Below are 13,614 nucleotides of genomic sequence, written 5' to 3'. Positions count from 1 at the left end.
CCCGATATGGGATTCCCCTGGTACACCGGAATGTTTGACAGATCAGTTAGCACTTCCGTTAAAGAGGGCGGGTCTCTTCAAATGGGGGGACCTTCTTGATACATCAAGAGTACTAAAATGGGAAACGCTGGTAGGCTTAACTGGGGGAACTCTCACGAGATTTAAGTTCTATCAATTATCGGCCTGGTGGGGAAGTCATGCCTCGAATTCTGATGATGAGTGCCACCTCCTTGACCTAATCGGTAATAAAACGATAAGAAAGGGGGAGACTGCCCAATGGTACAAAATTTTTATAAGCAATAAGGATAATCAAGAGGCGGAGATTACCAAGTTATGGGACCCCTCTATCCTTCAGATCTCGGATAACTCTGTTACATTATGGGCAGATTCTTTCTCTATGTCCCAAAAAATAATTAAACCTTCCAACTTAAGAAGGAATCATCTGTATACATTGTACAGGGTTTACTGGTCACCTGCGAAACTTTCTAAGATGTCCATAGTTCAATATTCTTGTCCCAGATGTAAGTCACAAGAGGCAGATGACGTACATATGTTTTTTGAATGTCCAAATATAAACAATTTTTGGGGACAAGTCTGTGGGTTTTTGGAAGAGGTACTCTCACTTCCACTTACATACACTTTAAGTCTGGTTTTCTTTGGTCTCCAACCTGATTACGATATTAACAGTAATATATCTCAGTTTATCTTTTATGTAACAGTGATCGCCCGAAGAGAGATCTGTAAAGAGTGGAAGTCTGCGCTTCCCCCGACATTTGCAGATTTCCTTAAAAACATTATGGCGGTGAGTAAATTGGATATTTTATGTGGTGGAGATGAGTCTGCTAAATTATGGTCAGCCCTGAATGCCTGGTGTGAGAAATAGTCCAATGATTATGCCAGAGGTATGTGGACTTGTCCTTCCTCTGTAGCAAGTACCAACACGAGAGGAAGTTGGACGGGTAACAGCCTTACCTCTGGGCAATCTTCATCGGCTATCCACAAACAAGAGGGCTGGTAACGTTAGTTTGTGTCAGTGGCCTGAAGAGCGCCTACTTAGAGCATTTATCTACTGGTGGCATATATGAGGACAAAAAAAAAAAAAAAAAAGGGATGAATGGATTTAACTGAGTAGGCATCACATAGAAATGGGGGGCTAGTTACTCAGAAACAGACCTGCTTAACTCCATGCATGCGGTGCATTTTCCCGCAGTGCGCTGAAGTTTTAAAAAACCGGCGGTTCATGACGAGCTCAGCTCGTCATGAGTGTACGAGAGGTGTACCTCATGACGAGCTGAGCTCGTCATGAGCATCGAAGGGGTTAAGAAGAACCGTTGTCCACCACATGGTCAGACCAGGTTCTTCATAGGGCCAGGTGTGTAGCTCAGTTTCAAAGAATGATAAAGCTGGAGGGCCACAGAGAAATCCTGCGCAGACACTCAGCTGGATACCGCAGTGCTACAGCAGGGAGCATGCCCCCTATTTGTTGTGCCCTGATGATTGGTTGCAGATAATAGTACGGGGTAAACAACGTTCGGCGGGCAATTCCCCTTGCACGCCACCATCACAATACACTCCATGCCACGCCATGCTTTAGGTATATGTTGATCATAATAATTCCGAACAACTTTCTTTAGCCTTTGATTAGCAATTGTGCTTCTTTTATGCTATTGTTCAGTTATTTTTAATCACAGCAGTTGTTTTTGTTTTTCAGAAATTCCATTGGTGGACGAGGAACCCTGACCCACACAGAAAAATGTTTCACTTGGACTGACAAGTCATCTGCTTGTGTTTATACACAGACAGTTGAGGAACTTAGAGGAACAATGATTTGTAATTGTTAAAATTACTTCCAATTTTGTCACCATATATATCCCTGGTGAGGGTCAACACGCTTTATAATCAAATCTTCAGCTTGGCTTTCTCAAAGCCAGCTTGAAATTTAAAAAACAAGTTGCAGCAGAGGAATGCTTGGAAAGAAGAGTGTGGAAAATCACCAATGCAAAGGATCCTGCTCTGTCTTAAAATGTGTTCACCAAGACAAGTGGCTATTATGGCATATGGTTCATTGTCAATGCAACTAAGGCACTTAAATCAGGTTTATCTATAAGAGACTGAAATCAGACACTGCAAACAATGTTTAATCTAGAAATGGCACATAAGTGTTACAACAAAAGTTGTACAGAAGTTGTAATCCTGGAACACAAAAAGCTATCAAATTGAAAACGTGTGTTGCGTCTTTAATATTTTGATGATGAATTACAAATAACAAAAGTGTGAAGCAGATATATAATTGGATGAGAAAATATGACATACAGAATGGATGGCTGAGACTCAAATAGGTGACCCGGTCAGCTCCTGGCTTTTTGTTTCAGTGGCACCTGGCAGAGTAGCAGACAACGCAGGAATTATTCAATATATTGATAGGTTGGTGTTAAGGCCAGAATGCAAGTAAGGAGCTCTTGTTGCTTTCTTATTGTGCTGTAGTGTAGTAATGGACTCCAGACTGGTTGAGGTATTTCATGAAGATTTATTGTAAGTTGTTAAATAGCCTTAAATAAGCCCAACCAGGTGCAGCCAGCAGGCAGCTCAGCCCCATCATACCTGTGGCTTATCTTTAACCAGCACCCAACATTCCGTAGCGCATCACAGTGCAGAGGCATTCCACTAGCTGGGCATTAAGAGGGTAAAGGCATACATAGGAGTATGCAATAGGCAAGATACAACATCTAGGTATCAGTTGGAGCTTAAAGTGAGCGTATTTAGGGGAACTTTTTAGTAACATTTACTTGACCGTAAGTTAGGGTTTATTTGTTTGCTATGGTAGTTTTAGTGATAAAAACACTTTACATGCTTTGTGATGCTAAAAGGGGGTACCTACTGGGTTCTGGAGGAGTCCTGGATTCCGGTTGATATCAGGCTGAAGAGGAGGTCTTGTGGGAGGTGACTGCCAGTGTTTTGGCATGTTCACCCTCCACAGTAGGCAGAGTCAGAGCCTAGGGTGGTTGGGCCTGATTTTATGATGTGTGGGCAGAGGTGGTTTTAGATATGGAGAAGGCTGAGCCTCTGGGCGAGGACCACTGCTTACATGCTGAGCTGCGTCACAGGGCTGGAAGCTTCCTTACGAGACGGGCACCAGAGCAGTTCAGTGTCCTGGTACAAGCAGTGACTGGTAGGGGAGAGCGGCTCATTGAAGGGAGAATGGGATAGCACCTGAGAGACGCTAAGTGCATTTGTGGGGTGAAGGACAGGAGCAAGACTGCACCAGGCGGCGTAGAGGGCTCTGGAGGGGAAGAGGGCAAACAGACTGTTAAAAGCAAAAGGGTAAAGCTTATGCACCTAGTGGACGGGGGCAGCGAGGAGAGTGCTGTGTGAAGGAAGGATGCGGAAAACCACTTTGAGTAAAGGTGTAATCCCGTCCATTAGAGGTAGGATTTGTTGGAGAACCAGTGCATGAAGTGCAGCTTTCAACACAAACATAGGTAGATGGCTGCAGGGAGTACCATAGGACATCTGAGAGTATAGAATAGGGGTGTTTGTTATCCAAAATTGTGGCAGTGGTGGTGTGGAATACTTGGTGGTAGGGTGCCAAAGGGGGATAAGGTGGATCATGGTATTTTTGAAGTAAATCACTTGTTTTGGGAAGGCAAAAGCTTCCCATGTAGGGCGAGCACTGTGTAAAAATTGGGAAAGGGACAATAGTTTCTGCTCCCAGAGGGGGGAAATAGAAGGTTAAATGGTGGCAAGTGAGAGTTGAGTGAGAAAGGGGAACTGGATAAGTAGATGTAAGATAAGGTGAAGGGAGATGAGTTTGGGGGGTGCGAAAACAAGGTTTGAGGGTGGTATAGAGTTTGGAGAGAGGATGAGGTCTGACGGCTAGACTTTCGACTTTGGAGCTGGGAAACCAAGGTTCGAGCCTCGGGGTCGCGTCCACATCCTGTGATTCTGGGCAAATCACTAATCTCCCCGTGCCTACCAAAAAAATGAGTGTGTCCTTGTGTAACGTAACCAGTGCTCATGTAAAGAGCTCCAATACCTTCGGGTCGAGTACGCGCTACATAAATCTGCAAAAAAAAAAAAAAAAAGAGTTGGGATCAAGTGTGGCTCATGGTTGAGGCAAGCACCGGGAGAAGGTATTCAACTATGGCAAGTGACTTTCTTGTAAGTCTCACTGGTGATGTTTTTGCATCATAAGTGATTCTTCACAAACCTTATCTGTCTCAATCACAATCAGTAACGTTTTAAGGGTTTTAGAATTATTTGGAGATATACATTTTGTTTTAGAATGTGATGAAGCCACTGTAATGTCTTTTTGATCAAGTTCTCGTTTTAGGCACTTTTTCTAGCCCTGCAGCACTGGTGATTGATTTGGAATTTGATTACTTTTTTTAGTGAGGGACACCAACAAATGTTAAAAAGTAATGGGAGAGGGAGGTAATCAGGTAACCTTTGTACCTATATCATTTTTAAATAAACATTTTTCAAAATGTTTGACTGGGTGGGTTCAGTCTGAACTTGACTCTCAGTTCCATGGCCTGGGACATGAAAAGTGACTCTACCAATGAAATTGAAAACGTAAACATGTCTAAATGTTTGCTAAACAAAAAGTATGCAGAGTCTGCAAAAAAGTTCTGGAGAACCTTCCTATACTATCTGTTGTACATATAGGAGTTAAATAACCATAAACACTCAAAACAATTCTTTCCATAATTCGGCATAGTAAAATCCAGCATTCTTACCTGACTCAGAGTTCCATAGCCTCGGACATGAAAAGTGTCATTGTCCCTTTGATCTTGAAAACTTAACAATTTCACATTTCTTGCTAAAACAGTTGTCTGAAGGCTAGAAACATGTCCTAAGGACCCCCCTCCTAGGACGTCAGGGATAATATGATAGATGTAGTGCCCTAGAATCTGTTAGCATTCTAGTGCTAACTCTGTATTTACACCTAACACCCACCCACCACTGATGTCACTGGTCACGTGACACAGTACCAATAAAAGAGGCCGAGCGCACGTGCTCTGGGCCAGTTGCACCCAGTTACCAGAGTGTCTGTGTCAGAGGTTCTTTCCAGCATGAGGGCCTAAGGCCCGACCCTACAATGGCGACGAGGGCGGAGCTGTGCCCAGCGTGCCACAGCTCAATAGAACATTTCGAAGAAAAAGGGGAAGAGAGAGCTGCCTGCTGCAAAGGCACACCCCCTGAGAAGGAAGCTGGCCGCCGAGAGGCCCACGAGGCGTGTGTCGAGCCCCGGGCCTAAAGAAAAGGAAAGAGGTGACCGGAGCCCACCCGCACCTCTCCAGCCTGCCGTGGTCCGCCCTGCCGTGGCGGTGCCCCGAAAAGACAAGCGGAGCCATCGCGGTGCCCACCCGCGGAAGAACAGGCCCGTCGGCCGAAGGTGAGCCCAGACTGTACACCACCAAAAGCGGAGCCCACCCGCGATGATCACAACAGCGATAATGGCGGCCGCCTGCTAGCGCCGCCCAGGACTATACAAAGCGGAGCTCACCCGCTATAAACACTGACTGTGCCCCCTAAGGTGTGGGAGCAGCGCCAGATATTGCCCTGTTATAAAGACAAGACCAGCGGAGCCCACCCGCGGCCTGCCTACTGCGACGCGGCGTCGGCCGCAAATGCCCCCATTGACAAAGCAAGGCTCGCGGAGCCCACCCGCGACCTGCATGCAACCATCTCCGCCCCGCCGCGCAGCGTCTGACTAAAGCTGCCGCGGCGGTCGAGAAGAGTGAGCCCCAGCGTGAGGAGAGCTACCGCGCTCTGGAAATAAAGCGGAGCTCACCCGCTGGATAGCGCCAACACACACACGCCTCCCCACCCCGCACAGCGTATGACATGTGAGGCTGCGGGGTGGAAGAGCGAGAGGCCGTGCCCGACTTGTGGCTGAGGGAAGTGAGAAACCCAGCTCCCGGCTCGCAGCCGGTAAAAGCAGCTCCAGCCGCCCCCGCCTGCAGCACCGTGAGGAATGAAGCGCTAACGCCGGCCCCGCCACAAACTCAAAGAGTCCCCGCCTACGAGGCATATGGATAACCAGCGCCCGGCCCGCAGCCGGTGAAAAGCAGCATTAAGCCCCCCTGCACAGTGTAACAGTAAAGAAACTCACCTCAAGAAGAGAGTTATCCCGCCGTGGCCGCCTGCCTCGCCTGCCTGTGTGTGCGCGGCCAAGGCAGGGAGCGGCCTGGAAACCTGCAGAGACAGACTCTCGTGCCCCCGCCGCACAGCGTGTGAGGACTGGAGCTGCGGCGGCGGGGTGCAAGGAAAAAGGATGCATCAGGCCTTGGGGGAGCATTTCCTTAGTTTCAAATGAGCCCCACAGCGGTGAAAACACAAGCCACACACACACACACGACCTGGACAGTGAGCGTCTACCGCCAGGGGCCGTGTGCACCATGCAAAAGAAATCCATGTGCAACAGGAAAGGAGCAAAGTTCACCCGCATTCAGCCCGAAGCACCAGCAGGCTAGAACACTGCCCAAGTAACAAGTGCCAACACTCAGCTAGCACACACCAAGCATTTTCCCGGTTTATAGCACCTGCATGCATAGGGGTCACAAGGAGTGAGCCAGCTGAAAGGGACATCTCACACTGAGAGAAGACTGCACGAGCCCCTGCAGCATCAAGAGCCAATCCAGGTTCATCAGAACAGACCAGCAAAGTAGCACTGCCGCCCAATAGATATCTCTGGTACTGCAGCAACGTGAGACTCCAACAAGCACAAGGCAACCCAAGAAATACTGAGCAGTACCATGGGAGCAAAGCAAGTACACTAAGACAATACAGGCTGCCATTGCTCCCCAACAGTGAAAGGCCACCAAGCCATCACACAGCCTGTGGAGATAAAAGGCGACGGCGCAGGAGCGCGCCGGAAGCACAAGAACACAACAGAACTTAAGAATCGCGCCTGACGCCCCAGAAGCGCGCCAGGAGTGCAGCGACTCCTCACAAGATATCCAAGAGAACGCGCGACAAGTGCGCCCACGCGAAGAAGTTCACAAGAATCGCAACCAGCACCAAACAGAAGAAGATCCATGGAGTGGTGACGTAACCCTCCAGAAGCGAACACCCAAGAAGCATCTACGCCACGCCAGAAGAGAAGACAGCGATGCCTGGTGGCCACAGGCCATCGCTGCAACAAAATGGCGAAAGTAAGAACACCCCCACACAAACCAACAATGGTTCTGAAACCCAGCACTAGGAAGTGCGAAAGCGCATGACGCTAATGCGCTGCAGTGCGGACAGCACTAGCCCAAAGCAGCAAGTCACAAGAGAAGACATGACGAGCGCACCCAGATGCGCACCAAAGCAACTCAACTGCGATGAAAAGAAAATGGTTGCGCTGACAACCTGCAGCATTGAAGATTCAACACAGAAGCAACCTGACCACTCAGCTTGGTCACAAAGCACGAAGTCGACCAGCCAGATGGTCGCACCAAGAAGCCTACCTGCCGGACCTCGGCAGAAGGGACCAGCACGAGGTCCAAGAAGCTCAGCACTACAAATCCTACCTGCCAGACCTCGGCAGAAGGGACCAGCACGAGGTCCAAGAAGCTCAGCACCACAAATCCTACCTGCCAGACCTCGGCAGAAGGGACCAGCACGAGGTCCAAGAAGCTCAGCACCACAAATCCTACCTGCCAGACCTCGGCAGAAGGGACCAGCACGACGTCCAAGAAGTTCAGACAAGGCACGGTCCGACGACCTAGACCCACGAACTTCAACCACACAAATTAACGAAAGTAACAGGAAGAAGATGTGAAGGTCGCGACGCTCACCCTGGGAAGTGAGTAACAAGAAGATAGTGTCCTAGGACCAGGACAAGACCAGGAAGACACGTGCAGAGTGCGCGCGCTGCATGGGGAAGCCTGGCCAGAAAAGATGAAGAAAAGGGGAACAGGGTACGTTGCGAAAAGAGGAGAAGAGAAGAAGAAAGTTCGGAGCGGCACCCCGCCACCGAAGAAAGGAAGAAAAGAGAAGTCAGAGTGACACCCAGTCACTGCAAGAAGAAAGGAGAAAGAACAGAGTGGCCACTGCCACTAAGAAGAAAAGAAGGAAGACGTAATCAGAGTGGCATGACTGTCAAGCTAAGAAGAATGAAGAAAGAACAGAGTGGCCACCGCCACTAAGAAAAGAAGAAAGGTGACAGGCACTGGAACACCGGAGTGCAATGGAGAACAAGCCTGGTAAGAGCACCGGCAGAGCAGACCAAAGACAACCACCTACGAGTCATCCATCCACATGGCGAACGCAGAAGGGAGCAAGATAGACTGTTGAAGACATCTACCTCTGGGGTTGGCGGAAGATCGAATGGCGAGAGTGCTCACACATCCAGCTGATGAACTGACCACTCCACACCGACCCGTGGCAACCCAAGAAGAGGCCTCGAGGAACTCTGGTGGCAGCAAGTCCCACACGGGAGACAGATCTACAGAAGCACGTCTACAGGACCCAAGAGGATGAAAGCCTCGAGAGCAATGAAGAGAGTCGACAACTCAACCTTCAGGTGGAACTAGGACACGACGGTGAGGCTCGTGGAGCGCCCTGCTCACGGCCCGAAGGCTATGGTAGAGCAACGCGACCAAAAACACCAGTCCAGTGGAAACCTGGCAAAGAGGTCCTCCCGGACATCTTGTGGCAGAAGAAAACCGGCGAGAGGGGCATCCTAGTGAGAGGGATGTTTGCACCTACTCTATTCACCTGCCAAGAGTCAACACTAAGGCCTGCCCGGAAACATCACAAAGCCAGAGGAGAGAACAAAACCAGAAGACTGTTGACACCCATGTCATCCATCTATCTCTCATCACCTACAGAGCGAAGCAATGGAAGAGCTGAGAACACCGGACAGACAGCACCGACAAATAGTGAACCCGCCGAACAACTGCGAACCGTGCCACCGAGAACTATTAGTCCTGAACGCAAGAACTATACTGCCTGCGGCTTGCAAGCAGCCAAAGAGACTCATTTTGAAAGCGCAAGTCCAATGTCATTTTCTGTGTTTTCCTCCCCCCACAGGTTTTGGACTTTTTCCGTTTGGTTTAATTTTTAACCAATTTGGGAAGGGATGTAGTGCCCTAGAATCTGTTAGCATTCTAGTGCTAACTCTGTATTTACACCTAACACCCACCCACCACTGATGTCACTGGTCACGTGACACAGTACCAATAAAAGAGGCCGAGCGCACGTGCTCTGGGCCAGTTGCACCCAGTTACCAGAGTGTCTGTGTCAGAGGTTCTTTCCAGCATGAGGGCCTAAGGCCCGACCCTACAATATCCACACGGACCCAGGAACTGGATGAGGGTTACGGACCGTTAGCAAAGTCGGAGAGAAAATTATTTTCTGATTCATTTTGCTAATTTTTAAAATAACTCAGATTGACTATCAGACTCACTTTTAGGTACATAGGGCCAAATTACACATTATAGAAAGCTCAATTCTGTAGCCTTGAATAAGCCTAGGTATGTTTTGCACCACTTTGATGTTTTGCAGAACAAATGAGTGAGAAAACCAGAAACCTTACCTGGATTGACCTACACATAAGCACTATACCCTTTGGTGTATAATTCTTGAACTGTAAAGACACTTGAGTGTGCATGGTTTCATATTTTACACTCAGGTAAATCAAAGAGCAGCTACGTTTCAGGTTCTAATTAATCAACCGTAAAAGAGATGTCATTTAAATTGCAGAATATTGGGAAGATTCTTCTTCTTCTGCATGCCAATTTAGCAGAAGGTTTAGGTTCAATCCATGCCTGTTTTTCAAGTTGTCAAATTAGTAAGGCAAAGAGCACCATACTTTTTGACTCATAATTCATGAACCATAAAAGATAGATGCTTCATTTGAATTGCAGAATATTAGAAATGTCAATCAACATCTTCGGTATGCAAATGTTTGTGCATTTGGCTTATAGAAAAGGGGAAACAATTGTAGATTAATTCCATGCATGGTTTGACATTTCACAAACATGTAAAGCAAGCAGCACCGTACATTTTAGCTTATACTTCACGAATCACAAACGATAGAAGACACATTTAAATTGCAGAATGTGGGAGAGCACATACGGCTTCAGTTTGCTAATAGTCATATCTGCGGCATGCAGGGAAGAGGCACACTTCAGGTTGACTCCATTCATATTTTTCAATTCTGCACACTGGTAAGGCAAAGAGCACCATACATTTTGCTTCTAGTTCATGAACCAGTAAAGACAGAGATTTAATTTAAATTCTTGAATGTTGGAAATGAATGTCTGCTGCTGTACACAATTCCACGGTTGTATACACGTTGTTATGCTTGTGTCCTATAGGGAACTGGCACAAATATTAGGTTGAGTCCATGCATAATTCTGTCATCCACACTTTCCTTTTTTAATGCTTATTAACGTATTTATTCGAATTAGTTTAATAAAGTAATACATTGCAATAAAATATTGTTTTGAAACCATGAGGGATGCATTTTGCAGATCTCTGCTCTTGCACTGAAAATTTCTGCCTTTACTTCTAGCAGATGAGAAATCCATCCCAATTGCAAATCCTGAGCAGAGGGATTATTGCTTATGGAAGGAATTTGCACCTAATGCATGCCTTAGCAGAAACAGACAGCCATAGTAGTTTGTAATGTTCAAGTTGCCTTGTTTAAAGTGAATATTTTACTACAATATAGGTATCAATTAAGGCTATGTTCATGGCATGGAGTTTCACTGGATTACAATGTTAGCAATACTGTTGGCTGCTAAATATAAAAGCATGGCTTGTGGCATTGTATAGTACTTTTCAATTCTCAAAGTTGTTGATCCGTGGTATCAGGATAGGGCCACATTAGCCTACATTTTAGTATACAAGAGGGTGGACAGACTTGGAAGTGGAAAAAGCACTGTATATGTTGGCTTCTAATTCATATTAGGTTGACCCTGGGCGTATTGTGCTATTTTGCACACTTATATGGTGAAAACACTCTAACGTTGGGGCCAGACATCATTGAACCAGACCGGATAGGGACCTAATTTATATTGCAGAATATTGGGAAGAACATTCAATTTCAGTATGCTAATTTTGTGCCTGTGGAAAGTAGGGAAGGGGAACAAATGTTAGATTGACGCCACGCATGCTTTGCAATTTCGTTCACAAGTTAAGCAAATAGCACTGTACATTTTGAAAAATAACTCATGAACTGTAGAAGATAGAAACTTTATTTAAATTGCAGAATATAGGAGAGATCATTCTGTTTATGTACAGCGGCTGAGTGTAACAATCTTTTTGAAATCCATGATATAACTAAATTGCTCAATTTAATTTTCAGTCATGAGGTCCCCTCAATAGAAATGAATGAAGCAACTAGATGGGCAAACAATTATTGCATAAAATCGATTGAGTTTTTATGCTATAATTAAAAGACAGAGACTCAATTTAAATTTCAGAATGTTGGTAAGTAAGATCCTTCCGCCTCTGTTTAGCAATATTCATGATTATGGGATGTAGGGAAGTGGAAACAAATTTAGCTTCAAATCATGCATAATTTGTCATTTCACACACAAATACGATAAAGAGCTCTGTACATTTGTGCTTATTGTTTATGAACCACAATAGTTAGAGACTTGATTTAAATTGCATATTTTTGGGAAGAACATTTCACTGCAGTTAGCCAATTGTCATGCTTTTGGCTCGTAGGAAATATGCATGTTTTAGGTTGACTTCACACATAATATGCCATTTTGTGAACAAGTAAGACAAAGAGCACCCTGCATTTTGCCTTTTATTCCTCTGTCATAGCGACTGGAGGCCTAATATTACTTCTAGAACGATGGAAAGGTCTGTCAACTTCATGTGCCGCATTTCTTGCTTGTGGCGTGATGTGAAATGGAAAAAGCTTTATATTGACTACATTCATGTCTTGCAATTTCGCACACTGGTACGAACAGGTACACCGTATATTTTGTCTCAATTTATGAGCCATCAAAGAGAGACACATAATTAAAATTGCAGGATATTGGGTGCACCATTCCACTTGTTTAGGCCAACTGTTATCTGTGGCCTGATCGAAAATGGCAGGAATTTTAGGCTTACTACAGGCGTGTTTTTCAGGTTTGCACACCTGCAGGGAGAAGTACACTGTGCGTTTTGGCTCAATTCATGAACATAAAAGCAAGGGAAAAGATAGAGACGTAATTTAAATTGCAGAATTCTAGGGAGATCTGACCCTTTCTTAATATTAATGGCATCGCCAGACTAATAAATATTACATTTTCGGCAAACTCGTCACCTCAGTAGAAATAAATGGAACATGCAGATGTCCAAAGAAATACTGCATATAATTGTTATGTTATGTTAATTGATTTCTATAGCGTGCGACTCACCGGGAGGCATCTCGGCGCTTACCTAGCGAAATAAGGGTGGTAGTTGGTCACATTAAATGAATATATTAAAACAGGAACGTTTTCAGTTGTTTCCTAAAAGCGATGTACGAAGTACATTTTCGCAGGGCAACGGGAAGCTGATTCCAGTACCGCGGGCAAGGTACGAAAAAGCTCTCTTCCCCCCCACCCCCACCCCCCATGCGGCTTAGACGGATTCGGGGAATCTTTAGCAGAGCCAAAGAATTGGATCTTAGGTTGCAACCCGAAACCTGCTTTATACATTTCTTCTGAAGGTAACGGCATACAGCAGATCTTAAAAAAAGATCGCTTTTTAATTGGTAACCAGTGCAGCTGTTTCAACAAGGGAAGAGCCTGGGGGACGATTTAAAATCATCCTAGCCGCGGTGTTTTGGATTACCTGCAATTTGGCAACCCATGTCTCTCCCACTTCCGCCAACAGCGCATTCCCATAGTCTAGGCGACTCATCCCCATGGCTTGGACCAAGGTTCTCCGATGATCGATTGCCAAGTAGGAAAGTATCCTGCGTAAGAGGCGAAGACTATAGTAGCAGGAACTAATAGTGGCCACCACATGATCCTTCATGGTTAGTGTTGGATCCAGTTTTAGTCCGAGATTGATTACATCTTGGGTTGGAATGGGAGCCATTCCCAGCTGGTCAGGCCACCACTCTTGTGTCCAGATGGTTGACACTTTGCCCATAAGCATAATCTCAGTCTTACTGGGATTCAATTGGAGGCAGTTCTCTGTCATCCAGTTTGAGATTGCAAGCATGCCTGCTGCAAATCGAATTTTCTGATCCTCCAGAACCGATTGGAAACATCAGCTGAGTATAGTCAGCGTAGGAGATTATCTAAAATTCTTTCGGTTTTATTCTATTCAACTCATTAATGTGTCAATTTGTTCTATGCTATTGTATAATAAACTCAGACTCGTAAAATGGAGAACATGCATTTGTAAAAGCACGTTTTGTTGGCTTTAACACTCCCTATTGAAGGAGGCACACATCACCTAAGCTGGTTTGAGTTAAGACCTAAAAGTTTAAATGGGTCATAAAAAATGGAAAATGACACATGGAGATGTTTTTTTTTCTTTTGCTTATGACGATTAATATGCAGAAAAACCAATCTGTTCTTGTTAAAAAAAATCTTTAATTTTCCCGTTATTTCATGGTTTATAATTCTCAATAATAAACAGTTGACAAACTCCCATATAGGTTTTGTAAGTGTAAACGCTTTT

General features: G+C 45.6%; 1 protein-coding gene across 3 annotated transcripts in view; it reads left to right on the top strand.

Moving 5' to 3' along the window:
• The window catches only part of SUSD4 (sushi domain containing 4), a 157,575-nt gene extending 154,878 nt beyond the window's left edge, over positions 1-2,697 (top strand). The window contains exon 9 of one of the 3 annotated variants that reach the window (XM_078649835.1): positions 1,712-2,697. In XM_078649835.1, the coding sequence (XP_078505961.1) occupies positions 1,712-1,740 (29 nt within the window). In that variant the 3' untranslated portion in view covers positions 1,741-2,697. The remainder of the gene's footprint in view (positions 1-1,711) is intronic. The other 2 variants (XM_078649834.1, XM_078649837.1) reach the window with 2 other exon arrangements.
• Positions 2,698-13,614: the final 10,917 nt, after the last annotated feature.

Source organism: Lissotriton helveticus, chromosome 6, assembly GCF_964261635.1.
Source record: "Lissotriton helveticus chromosome 6, aLisHel1.1, whole genome shotgun sequence".
In the NCBI taxonomy this organism is placed as follows: Eukaryota; Metazoa; Chordata; class Amphibia; order Caudata; family Salamandridae; genus Lissotriton; species Lissotriton helveticus.
The sequence above is the reverse complement of the archived record's forward strand: the minus strand, read 5'-3'. Positions and strand labels throughout refer to the sequence as shown.